Here is a 13,680-nt window from a genome sequence, read left to right on the forward strand (position 1 = left end):
AGTTGTATCTTATCATTTCTTGTCTTCAATGTGACCTTGGCATTAGTTTTCAACATCAATGGAGACCAACAGAGTAACTCACTAGTCCCTCTAGTGGTACATTCACAGTGGCATGTCGGCCCATGGCTCTTTATCTCTGCAACACAATACAATGACATTTTTGACAAAACATCAGAAGTCTTCATTCTAGCACTTTTAGGTGATTTTTGAATGTTTTAACCCTTCGTCGGGCAAGTGACTATTTTTGGTAATTCCTACATACATTACAAGACAGTGACATCACCACTTCCAGTGAGGACAGTGAGTCAGTAATCTCAGGTCCAGTGTGGTCTACAGGGTCTGTAAGGTCCACCTCTGCATGAACAGTGAGTGTACCTGCTTTGTTAGGTACCATGAAGTAATGGTACTAATGTAAGGAATGATGCTCAAAGGGATCATGTGGACGTGGACAGGCGTCTGGATCAGGACTATTGTTGGTCTAATGTTCTAAAGTGATGCTCAGATGTTCTAAAATACATATTTAAGGTTACGTTTTAAGTTTATTCATCTTCCATAATACAAAACATACAATCGGTGAGGTTGATTTTAAGTCAACCCTATGTGAATTCTGTTGAGACTGAACAGGCATAGGCAGAAGCTAAATGCTTATATACGCCTCACATACATTCAAAACAAAATCAGTTTTAGGATACCAGTCAATATGTAATCAATCAATACATCAATATGTAACCAATCAATACATCAAAAACTAGAAAAGCACTCGGAGAGCACAGACCCCCGCCAAGGCAGATCAGTGATAATAATAATAATAATAATAATAATAATAATAATAATAATAATAATAATAATAATAATAATAATAATAATAATGGATTAGATTTATATAGCGCTTTTCTATGTACGCATACTCAAAGCGCGTACAGAGGATCCATTATTCACTCACTCTCACACTCTCCCTCTGGTGGTGATAAACTACATCTGTAGCCACATCTGCGCTGGGGCAGACTGATGGAAGCGTGGCTGACAACCTGCACCTATGGCCCCTCCGACCACCACTGAACATTCACACACATTCATACACCAGTGTGAGTAGGAGCACTGGAGGCAAGGGGGGTGAAGTGTCTTGCCCAGGGACACAACAGCACATGGACAGAGCGGGATTCGAACCACCAACCCTTCGGTTATTGGACGACCCACTCTACCATCTGAGCCATGGCCGCCCCATTTTCAGTCCCAGTGCCCCCCCCCCCCCCACACACACACACACACACACCCTGATCACCACCAAAATTTAATCATTTGTTCCTTGTGCCAGTATCAACATTTCCTGAAATTTTCATCCAAATCTGTCCATAACTTTTTGAGTTATCTTGCACATGGACAGACAGACAGACAAACCAACGCCACCAAAACATAACCTCCTTGGCGGAGGTAATCATTCTTGTTTGTATCCCTTGAAAATATCTTTACCAACCATTGTTTTGAAAATCATTAATGAAATACTCATCTTTAAATGTATTTTCATGTCATTCCATAATTTAACTCCAACAACAGAAGTACATCTTCTTTTTATACATTTAACTGCCGTTTGTTCAGTAAATATACCAACACCCCTTTTGTTCCTTTCACAATGCATGTGTTTTTCTTGTATTTTTTTTATATATACTTCTTGGATGTGTTTTTTTCTTTCACCACTTGCAGGCAAGTAACCCAGTACGGTAACTTCAATGACCTTGATTTTCTCCATGACAATAAAAAAAAATTTGAAAGATTTCACAAAAGTAATAAAGTCTTGTTACGTCCTCCACTAACACACTAAGGCTGAAGTTTTGAATTTCAGAGTATTTCTATGAGTAAACTATAAAGGCTTACATAGTTTATTTATTCAAGGATCACTTACTTATTTTCTTGAAAGCATTTAAGAATCAAGGCTACGTTTTGAGCAGGTATTCAAAAGCTTCTTTAGTATCAGCTAAATGACTAAATTCCAGGGATAAGAGTCAAATCCTTCTTAAACTCATCTCTTAAGCTCAATGTGAATTCTGATTCTACATTACCTGACAGCCAGTGCTCACCGACTGAGCAGAGTTAAATAAGGATAGGGAGTAAAGAAGCATGAATAAGTACTTTTTGACAAAGCTGTTGATTCCCTGGTGGCTGATGTTAATGATGCTCTGAGTATTTACAATGGGACTGAAAATGCCTCAGTGGAAGAAAAAAATTAATGAATAAATCAACCCAGTCCCTTTCAGACTCCTTTGGACCCATCAGGGCAATTACACAATCAGTACCTACATGTATGTCACATAATCTATCTTTGCGTTCCCTCTGGCCATTATTATTGCTTACGCTGGTGTAGCGAGCTGTCATTGCAGTGAGTTGTGAGACTGTGCGCCTGCAGTGCTGCTGATAGCATGTGTTTGTGTGTGTGAGGTGGGGTTGAGTGACGCAGCACAGAGAAAACACAAAAGGAACAGAACACCTGAAGCTGCCTCTTAGCGTCCTTCTCTGTTTTTTATCTTCAAACAAGGAAACAGTTCATTGAAAGAGGAGAGAAATGCCTCAGTGGCTGACTAGATCATTAAATTACTCTTGTTGTCCACCGGTCGTCTGTGCCATTCAACATGTGATAATCCAGTCTGATGGGTCTTTAAATGGACTCGGTATCCTCCAGGGATGTTTTATCTGGCCTTCATCCAACATGCCAACAAGATATTAGCAGTGACTGAATATAAATTGATGTATCAGTTTGTGCACTGAGGAGGGAAGAGCACGTTCTTTTAGTTCCAAGCCTCTTAATTGCTACCAAAATGTTATGAGTTGCCAGTTTTAAGCACAGAAGTGTAATTGGGATAATTGGGACATTTTCTGCCATGTCAAAGGTTGAAAAAATAAAGAGATAGAGAAAGGTTTAACTGAGGATATGTCCTAAATAAAGGAGTCACAAAGCACTGCTGTGATCTGCATTATTCTAATGATCTAATGTAGGCTATCTCTAAAAATATCATGATAATAGAGTCTCTCTTTCATCCATCCTCCTTTCATCCTCCTTATTTGTCAGCAGCTCCCCGTCCATATCCACTACAAGACTGCCCTCCATTGGTGAAAAATCAGAGCACAAAAAAATGAGGTAAAAGGGTTTGGTTAATTCCACAAGCATTTATTTATTCTGAAACACTACAGATTCCATCTTAAATTAAACCTTACAGAGTGAAAAACACAAACAGTATATACAGTGCATTGCATTCAGCAAGTAAACCTACATTGATCATTTGACCAAATAAGCTACAACAAACATGTTTCAGACACAGTCAGAGAAATCTAAACAATCTTTCAAGTGAGTTCCAGGTACAATTTAATACTCAAGACCATGTGGCAAGAGCGAGTCAAGTTCAGTCACATGGCAAAGCCAGCAGTCTTTCTCTCAGGCCCCTGCAGCGTGAGTCATCAGCCCAAACCAGTGAATAGTTCTCAGGGTGGCGTCAGAGGAGGAGGGGGCTCCAGCAGGGAGGGGTCACCACAGAATGAAGCATAGGCACAGATATATGACAGTATTAAAAAGCAAATCTGAAGATTTATATCTGATCACCTGGTTTCATTTGTGTATAGTTCAGTTCACTGTTTGCACAATTTACTGGGTAGTTTTATCCAAAAAACAAAGTAGTCATATGTGTCACACTCAAGACCAGACGAATTCAAATGAAAATGACAAAAATACAACACTACAGTGTTTTCATGTGGGGCCATGAGGCCTAAAGTGTGAGTCTGTTGGAGTTGAACCTTTTTTTAATGCCATTAACAGTGGAGACTTAAGATCACACAAAAGAATTAAAATAATTCCAAAAACCTACAAATACTATTAGTGGCCAGTGGTCAGTCTTTTGACCCACAGGCTAAGGCTCTGACCTCTTATCATTTCCACAGTCCTTCATGGATGCACAGTGTAATAGATGAACTTTTGGCAAAGTTTAAGGAGGTGACTGCAGACCGATTCTTAAAGGGTTCTGTAATGTTCGGACACCTGAGAGCCCCTCTGCTATCTTCTGTGGGGGACAGTTCTCCTTTTCTGGGGCGTGGGATGTAACACAGTTTGCTTTGGGCACAGGTCAGCCCGAGTCGTCCCCGCTGTTTTCGGAGCTTCCCTTGTGGTTCTCCTCTGACCCGTCCGCCGTCCCGCTGTCCGACTCCTCCTCAATAGCAAAGCGCGTGTCCGCGGAGGAGCACAGGGAGCTAATGCTGCTCTGCTCCGTGCACAACGCGCATGCCAGAGGTGAAGGGAACGCGCCCTCGTACTGGAGGTGTCCGAACTGGTTCCCGTGGTTTCCGCAGAATGGCAGGGACATCTGCACCGAGCGCAGCCCTGGAACAGCAGTGGGGAGGGTGAGGCTGTGTTTTCTGGGCAGTGCACCCCACTCCCGTTCCTCCTCCTCGTGCACCAGGCGCGTAAAGATGTTTACTCTCCTCTTCTCCCTTCTTTTGGAGCGGAAGTAGCCCAGCATTATGCCACAGAGGAAAACTCCGTAGAAAGACATCACTATTAATATGTAAGGGTATGCGCTCCCGTCGCTTTTGTCCACCTGGGAGTTTGCGGCGCTCTCTGTAGATGCTGTAGAATTTTCCAGGTGCTCCATTTTTAGTGCAACTTATACCAAGGACGTTAAACTTGCGCTGTAAAAGATAAAGGAGATACATGAAGACTTCTCCAACTTACGCACGTTTTACGCACTTTTTACGCACAACGTAAAAGTTTACTATAAACAAAACTGCTGTGTAATTTATTTCACCATGTTTAAACGTTTTAGATTACTAAGTCCAAAAACAGACTTCCTCTATAATATTGTCATTTTGAACATTTCGTTATGTATGCTTACAGGTTGAAATTTAAAACAAAATTATTTAGGTTGGACAAACTGTCAAATCTCATTTGTTAAAGTCATTATTATTCCAGATAAGATGTTAGGTAGTTTGTAAAAGCATTAAATCCACATGCAGTTAAAATCACGTCTTCAGATTACAGAAAAGTAATAAAATAAATACAGTGTAGGTTTGTTTTTGTTTTTTTTTTACTTTAGAAATATTCTTTAAAAATAGAGGGTAAATATTAAGTTCAAAAGGGTGAAAGATAAACACTTTTTGCCTTCTAGTTTCATTAATTATAAACTCACCAGGCTGAAGAGCTAAGTCTCATGTGACGCTTGAGATGTGAGTTCGTATGACTCTTCTGGAGTTTGGCAGCACCACTAAATGGTTGAAGATATTTATATTGGGGCTCAGGAGTGTCATGAGTCACGTGATGTGGACTGAGCGTAAGATGAGTCCTGTTCCTGAGGACGGCCTGAGGAGAAGATATGTTCAAAGAACATAAGACGAACAAACTTTCTCTGCAGCAGTCTGCTTATTTTTGTTATGCTTTGCTGCAAATGAAAACTTGAGGCCCCTACCTTCACCACAAACTTTTTTCCATAAACTTTTCCCATATTTTTTTTTTTTTTTTTTTAATGAAAAACACAATTACAAACAGTAATCAAAGTTCAAGCAAACATTTCAGTAAAGTCAAAACTGATCACAGCAGATGCATGAAAGGTTGCTTTATGGAGGGGCTGTATTTTTATCATGTTTTAAGGGATTTTTTTTTCTTGCAATTAATTTTTTGCAATCCTTGGCTCAATAATATTCAAACCCTGTATGACTAGGATCCGTCCAGTGTGTATGTAGTGAATAATACAAGCCTTCAGACAGGAACAGTGGATGGCATTTTATTTGGGTGTTTGCATACTACACGTTAAAGGTAATACACTGCATATTAATGTTTAATTTCAGATCTTTATTATACTTTGAGTCCTCATGATTAATTTTTGTAACTCTTGGAGTAGCTCATTTTCCCTTCTCCAAATCACTTATAACCTTTATTACTTTGACTGAACTCATGCCTTTCTAAACTCACATTTAATTGTTTGGTGAGGGCCAGTCATCACTACTATTAAACCAGAGAAGGCTAATTTCATTCGGCTCCTCTGCTTCAGATCTAATAAATATGATCTGACATCAGGTCACATCAATTTTACACCTAATGAAATGCCAAAATGAAATAATTACTGTTCCTAATATGTACAAATGAATGACAAAGACACATAGACCAAACACAATTTTTATTTACTTAATTTGAGTACTTTTCCAAAGGCAAGTTACAAATAAATAGGATGCACTTATGTTACAAGGCAGGCTCTCCAAACAGACAGAGAGCTTAAATAAAGACTATACATTAGATTTCTCTGCTGCTGTGTGTGCTCAGGGAGACAAATCCAAATAAACTCAAACAGCGGTGAAACAGAATCACAAAGGCTTCAGGTGTCATTATGAGGGATGATGAGATGGAGTTTGTGCTGTGTAGGGACATGAAAAATAGCATACTTAATCACAGTTTTGTGGATCACAAAGAAATATGCAACACGGCTTTAAGCTGGTCAAGCATCCAGCAGAATAAATGCTCACCACATAAAGATGTAGCACTTGGAAATATGTTAATTTTGAAACTGCTATCTGTAATCAAAAGTCTTATTTGGACAAAAATGATATATTTTCATATTGCACTATGATTTATCAAATGTGACAGTAATTACACAGTAATTTCATTTGTAACACAATCAAGTAAATGTGCATTCTTGTGCACCGTGATCTGTATAGCACATATAAAAGTACACTCCATTGTTGTAGGAAAATTGTTATGTATGTGCAATTTTGGTCAGTTCATTAAAAATAAAGAATAACAGCTTCACTGTTGTATAATATCTTTTATCAATCATGACTTCAGCAGTTTTAAACACCTGTTCACATTTGCCCTCAAATAACTTTGTGCTTTTATTATCAAAATGTGCTGATGTGAGAGACGCCCCATGGGTGTGCGCGTCAAACTGTTGACGGTGGGTGGGAAGTAAAATAAACCATTTACAGAACTGAAAACATGTGAGGAGATAAAAAAGAGCCAGAGCTAGCCATCTCCTGACCTGCAGAAAAGGCAGAAAAGTAGAACAGAAATGAGAAGAAAAAAATTAAAAGGGCAGTCAAGATTGGGAGATGGTTTTTAAAATATTAATACTATAAAATCAAACTGTTCCTATAACATACCTGATCTAGAATGTGTAATGGGTGATTATAAAGCAAACAGGCAACAAACCTGTGCAACTGGCCTGAACTTCTGCTGTGGCATTCAGAGTTCAACAGACCACATCATCTATAACACACAGCCTGTTTCATAACTCACATCTGAAACAATAATGAACCCCACAAAAACATCACACACCAGGACGGAAAAATGAGGGAAAAGGCAGCAGTGTTTTAGTTCACACGCCATGTTTTAAGCACTTTTCCTGGCTCTGTTAAAAGTTGTGCAAGATCGATCTACTGTACAGATTCAAGTAAAAGGGGCTGGTTAATATGTGCATAGTAAACAGATTCTACTGCTCCTTCTGTCTTTGAATTCTGTGGAGTGTTGAGTGTTGGGGCTGAAGATGTAGGAGGAGGAATAAGGAGGTACAATGAGTCAAAGGTTGGTCTGTACTTAGAGAATAAACAATGCTGCAGTGTTGGTCCTTGTTATTTTCCACCATACATCCTCTCAATGTCATCCTGGTAATGTGTTTTCAGTTCCTTGCGTTTGAGCTTGAACGCGTCAGTCACTAATCCTGTCTCCGGAGTCCACGGCTCCGGACTTAGGCGGATCTTACGAGGGATCTCAAAGCGCTCTAGTTGTGCTGCAGTGCAAGATAATAAGCAGAAAAAAGGCACATGACATCTGGGAATGTACATAAGAATGCCTGGCTGCTTCTTTTCACTTCCAAAGCGGTTCTCACCTGCTAGAGCAGCCTCAGTGAGCATCTTAAGGACCAGCTCCTCCATAGTCTTGCTGTTGCATAGCTCCTCCCATGAACCTCGGACCCCATACCGTTCAGCCAGAGCCAGTAAATGCTTCTGATTGGGCACCACAAAGCCAATCACATATATCTCATCGCTGCCGAGCGGGAGGAGACAAAGAGCAGGATATCGAAGGGAAAGAAAAACAGAGGACAGTTATTAAGTGACACTTGTCTTTGTGTGTATCCTAGGAACTGAAGTCTGAGCCAAATAAGGTGATGGAGCACAAATACGTGCATGCATGTGCTAAAAAATATGGAAAGAATCCATTTATCAGGTCTTCACCATGTGAGATATTAAACCTTATAAGGACATGGAATGAAAATATGCAGAGGAAAACAGTGAGTCAAATAATGTTTAAAAGTTGTACACTGTGAAGTGCTGCCTGTAGTGTTGACAGTGTCACAAGAAACTCCTTCAAAATCTGTCGACATGGTAGGCACAATGTTCCATGTTCAAAACAATAAAATTCAAGAAAAAGCACTCAGAGAACGCAGACCTCTGCCAAGACAGATCTGCCCCCTCCCACCACCAAAATTTAATCATTTCTTCCTTGTGCCAATATCAACATTTCCTGAAAATTTCATGAAAATCCATCCATAACTTTTTGAGTTATCTTGCTAACAAACAAACAAACAAACAAACAAACAAACAAACAAACAAACACGCACACAAAGCAAAGTGATCACAACACCTCCTAGCGGAGGTAACAAGTAATTTGGCATTTTCAAGTGTTTGTAGTGTCTTTATTGTTACTAAATAGATATGATTTCTGAGAGATGCGGAGTATGTAAGATGAATTTACATACAAGATATCAGCTATGGAAAGCATTTATTCTTGGGGCTGGTTCCCTCTATTAGTAAATACCAGCTCTGGAATTGAACGCTAATTACATACATGTAAATTGTGATGCATCGCATTGTGAGATTGTTGGTAGGATGTAATACAAACATACCTTAGCAAACTTGTGTGTGTGTGTGTGTGTGTGTCTTGTGTGTGTGGGGTTGCCTGGAATTCAAATGGGGTTGCCTGAAATTTCTAGTAATTGATAAAATAAACAAAAAACCCCAGAAAACTTAAATAAATGGTGAGTTGAGAGAGACAATCCTAATACATAAAAGACAAACTGTGAAGCTGAAACTGAAGCACTGTGGTACTGTTTATCTGTCAAATGTTCACTGTGATCGGTTTCAGATGCTGCAGCTCTTTCATAATTCATAGTTTGAGTTATTGTTTGTTCAGTATTAATTGTCAGCTTTGTAAATACAAGCTGGACTGACTGTACATATCTTGACCAAGAAAAATAAAATAGTCACTTTGTGCAGTCATCTACACCTGGCTTTTCTGCCTCCGTCCATAATAATATGCATTGTATAGACTAAATGCCATCTAAAATTAACATTTATTTGCAACATAGTATAGCAAACTATTACATGATAAAAAAAGTAATTAATTTTAGCCAAAAAAAAAAAAAGTCTCTGTTTTGAATGTCTGGGGTCGCCAGAAATTTGTGATGTTAAAATGGGGTCACAAGCTTAAAAAGGTTGGGAACCACTGCTGTAACCTATTCTGTCTCAAGAACCATTTCTGGTTAGAAAGAGACAAAAATATCAGTCTGGAGTAAACAGATGACAAATGATGCACATTTGGTCTAGAAGAATAACAACAAAATGTAAACAAACAATTTTCTTTATTTTCAAGCTTCAGCTGAACATTTTATGATTCAGATTTGTTTAGGTCTGCATTTAAGGCTGTGTAGATCCAGTACATTTAGAGGGATTTCATCTTGATTGTCTGACATTGAATGCCCTTTCTTGGCCCTGGGAATGATTGTAGTGTAGTAAAACCACTCAGGTAATTTAGAGTTCTCAAGTAGAGAAAATGTTTTGGGCTACACTACAAAAAAGGCAAAGTAGTGAGTTATTTTTGACACAGCCTACACAACTCCTTTTACATGTTAATGTGAGCTGACACAAACCTGTTAGCATAGACACAGATGTTGTCAATGAGTGAGCAGTTCTTCAGTACAGCCTCCACCTTTCCCAGAGACACGTACTCTCCCGCCTGCAGCTTCACCAAGTCTTTCTTACGATCTGGACACACAGGAAAGTCAGCTGTTTGTACGCAATGGTAAGTGTATAAACAGTATCTTCAGAAAAACACAGGAAGCCTGGAGGAGGTGCAGATTTTCCACTAAACTGAACCTATACGTGACCAGTGTTATTGAGATAAAAGAGAAGCCGGAGGGTCTGAATGAGGGAAGTAAACTGAACTGTGGAATTATTCTGGGAAGTGAGGTAAAATGTGGCTTGTTAAAAGGTTCCTGCCAGACTGATGGATGAAAGTAGAGCAGGGAGGTTTGTCTGGAAGAAATCCAAGAATATTGGGCACAGTGTCGATGATTTGTGTTTCTAATGTAGTAGCATCTAAAAACCCATCGACTGCAACTTTTCTCACCAATGATCTTCAGGCACCCGTCTTCATGGAACTCTCCAATGTCACCTGTGCAGAACCACCGCTGGTTGTTTTCATCTACGAAAAAGTCCTCTTGCTTTTTGGGGTCGTTTTTATAATATCCCATGGTTACGTTGGGTCCACCAATGAGAATTTCTCCTCGAGGGTGGGGCCTATCTATACTGCGGTAACCACCTGAAAATGAGTTGAACACAGGTTCAAAATTAAAACTACATCAAGCAACATTTACACAACTTCAGAGTCTCTGTGCCGCGCTACAAAACTATTTTTTTTTGTGATTATCTTTTTATTATTTTCAGGCAGCATTATCTTATCAGCATTTTACATCATGTGTATAACTTCTATATATGTAAAGAAAAACAAACAAAAAACAAAAACATACTTATACAGGGGAACAATGACAGAAAAAGCAAAAATATACACAGTAACCTAAAATAGAGTTGATAGGAAATATCAAATATTTTGCCCATTCAATTCTTTCCTTCCAGAAACCCTGTTCCCCTGAATAAGATTAACACCGAATATTTAAAGTGTGTAGCGTGAACCAAGGGTCTATATGCACGTTACTATTATCAATTAAAATCAGCTCTTAAGACAGCCATCCTCCAGGAGTCTGGGTCTGCTCGAGGTTTCTGCCTGTTAAAGGGAAGTTTTTCCTCGCCACTGTCACCTGTCACAAGTGTTTGTTCCTAAGGGATTCTGTTGGGTTCCTGTAAATTGGCTTAGAGTCTGGTTTTGACCAACTCTAGATATAAAGTGTCATGAGATAACTTTTGTTATGATTTGGCGCTATATAAATAAAATTTGATTTGATTTGAGTAGGTCATGGTCAAGGTTACTTTATTTATACCCGTAGGTAGATTTGTTTTGCTGTCTAGGTGATTGCCTTGGCATTACAACAACACATACATTGAACATGCAAGACAGGCACTTATCACGCCTACAGACAGGACAAAAAGTGCTCAGTGTTCCACCATTCATCTGTATAGCAGCATGGATAAGTAAAAGAATAAAATAAATAAGATCAAATAAATAAAAACAAGATGCAATAAAACACAATAAAAACCAGAAAAGATAAAATAAAAACAATCTGGGATAAAAACCAGGATAAGAACATAAAATTAAAGAATTTAAAAATTTGAAGTCACAATAATAATAAATAGAGCAAAGAAATGGAATAAATAACTAAATAAGTTAGTAAAGTGCAATGTCACTATTTCTTATTGAGCTCAGTGACGGCGACAGGAACAAAGCTATTTTTATAACGCTGTGTCCTGTACCTTGGGACTAAGAACCTCCGTCCAGAGGAAAGGAGCTGAAATTCACCTCGTAAAGGATGGGAGTCATTGTTAAGAACTGACGAAGCCATCCTCTGCACCTGTTTAGTGTACAGGGAGGTGGGACAAGACTGGGACTCACCAATCAGGCGACTGGACCATCTCACTATTTGATTTAGTGAGTTTCTCTCTGCAACTGAGGTCTGACCGAACCACGCCACCAGACAAAAAGATAAAACAGACTCAATAAAAGGATGATAAAACAAAGTTAAAATGGTTCGGTCAATGTGGAAGTGTGCCAGTTTCCTAAGGCAGTGAAGGCGCTGATAGCCCTTTTTACACACAGATCTACAGTTTTCATTAAAACTCAGTTTTTCATCAATTATCGTCCCAAGGTATTTGTATGATTGCACTTGAGTGTGTTACAAAATCAACCCAGTTTTTCCAATAATTGGTGAATTTGTCTGAATCAAGTCTGACAGAGAGAGTCAACTTCTCCATCCTATAGATGTCACCTATAAACTCTATCCAGTCCTCCATTTTTGGCGCATCCTTTTATAGCCCCTTCCTAGTGATGGCTTTTTTACCTGCCTACCTACAATATTCGGAATAAATATTTATCCCGTGAATTTGTTATACCCTGGTTCTCTTTTTCAAAGTATATGGATACAAATGGAAATGGAAATTGGATTTTGAAAATTTTCTTCATGCTTTTCTTCAAAGCCTGCCAATAAGGCCCAATATAAGAGCAATCCCAAAATAGATGAAAATGATTGGCTTTATTTTCACCACATAGTCTACAGTATTTTGTATCATGAGATTTCTGTGGTGGTGTAACAAAATATCTTATAATGTTTTGCCAACCATGATAGGGAACATGTTGTTTTCCATTGTTGCTCATTGATATAGTCCCATTTCTCCTCCAATAACGTTCTTCCCGCCTCTTTTTCCCACTTTTCTTTTATGTGTACTGTCTCATTCCACAAAACTATTTTTGTAGAGATAAAACCCAGACTTCATGTTTACATTGGATTCTACTTCGGCTCTGCAAGCCAAGCAAGTAATAAATATCAAGATTTAACAGACTGTAATAGAAATGAGTTATGAATGGTTACGTAAAAAGATGGGGAGGACAAAGTTGTAGAGGACTGGAGAGAAAAGTGGTTTGTTTTCCTTACAAGGTTATGAAATAGCTGTAGAAATGTCTTATTTATTACTGATGTTGTCACTAATCTGGAAAGTTGAACTAAATAGTGGATGGACTCTTCATGTGTGAGGTTTCTAGGTTAATGCAGTTACAATCAGTGATATTTTGTTAACTGAGACAAAAGTAAAAAAAAAAATCCCACACTGAACAAAGCAACTGAAATGAAGCACAATCCCTCTCGATTTGCATTGTATTTGTTTTTCCACTTTACATAATGGTTCTTTCACCCTATTTTTGTAGCTTCTATGAATCAATGCTTTGCTTATAATAAAACTAAAACTAACACTGCAACTTGGTAAAAACCAAACTAAAAGTAGTCAAATTCTGAAGATCCAACTGAAAATTAAAGTGAAACTCAAAACCAAACATGAAAGACTGACAGAAGATAAAACAATAAAAAGTAAAAGTACACTAAGTCTAGTGCTCTCCTCATGAGATGACATCTAATGTAAGTAATAAGTTCTGACATTTGGCCTCATGACTCAGTGAAACACTCTTGTTTGGTCATGACATCTGTGCGTGCGTGTCTGTGTGTGTCTGATTCCGCTCACCCTCCATCCAGTCTTTGAGCTTGATCTCACAGCAAACCAGTGGTCCTCCCACTCTCCCAGTGCTGTAATCCCACACTGCAAAACACAACACATTAACAAGAAAGACATTAGCATCAAGACAGGACATTTTTTATCATAGCAACACGACCTGACTTGCTCCCTCACCATGGAAACCCCATCCCAAAGGAACAGCTACAAAACAGTGTTTTCCTGACTCAAATGACAGCAGTTGAGAGTGGCAGGCAGCAGAAGGATCTG

At 38.8% G+C, this 13,680-nt stretch overlaps 2 protein-coding genes across 3 annotated transcripts in view; both read right to left on the minus strand.

The window, feature by feature from the left end:
* Nucleotides 1-3,150: 3,150 nt before the first annotated feature.
* kcne4 (potassium voltage-gated channel, Isk-related family, member 4) lies at nt 3,151-5,225 on the minus strand. Its single transcript, XM_030152333.1, has 2 exons — nt 5,166-5,225; nt 3,151-4,668 (listed from the first exon to the last, which is right to left on the minus strand). Exon 2 carries the CDS (start codon nt 4,629-4,631, stop codon nt 4,107-4,109), a length of 525 nt encoding a protein of 174 aa, XP_030008193.1. The 5' UTR covers nt 4,632-4,668; nt 5,166-5,225; the 3' UTR covers nt 3,151-4,106.
* A 907-nt stretch (nt 5,226-6,132) lies between these two features.
* Nucleotides 6,133-13,680, minus strand: part of acsl3a (acyl-CoA synthetase long chain family member 3a) — a 42,491-nt gene continuing 34,943 nt past the window's right edge. The window contains exons 11-15 of one of the 2 annotated variants that reach the window (XM_030152928.1): nt 13,423-13,497; nt 10,370-10,561; nt 9,891-10,005; nt 7,851-8,008; nt 6,133-7,751 (exon numbers count right to left, since the gene is read on the minus strand). In XM_030152928.1, coding sequence (XP_030008788.1) covers nt 7,594-7,751; nt 7,851-8,008; nt 9,891-10,005; nt 10,370-10,561; nt 13,423-13,497 — 698 coding nt within the window. In that variant the 3' untranslated portion in view covers nt 6,133-7,593. The remainder of the gene's footprint in view (nt 7,752-7,850; nt 8,009-9,890; nt 10,006-10,369; nt 10,562-13,422; nt 13,498-13,680) is intronic. The other variant, XM_030152929.1, reaches the window with a different exon arrangement.

Source organism: Sphaeramia orbicularis, chromosome 13, assembly GCF_902148855.1.
Source record: "Sphaeramia orbicularis chromosome 13, fSphaOr1.1, whole genome shotgun sequence".
Taxonomy (NCBI): Eukaryota; Metazoa; Chordata; class Actinopteri; order Kurtiformes; family Apogonidae; genus Sphaeramia; species Sphaeramia orbicularis.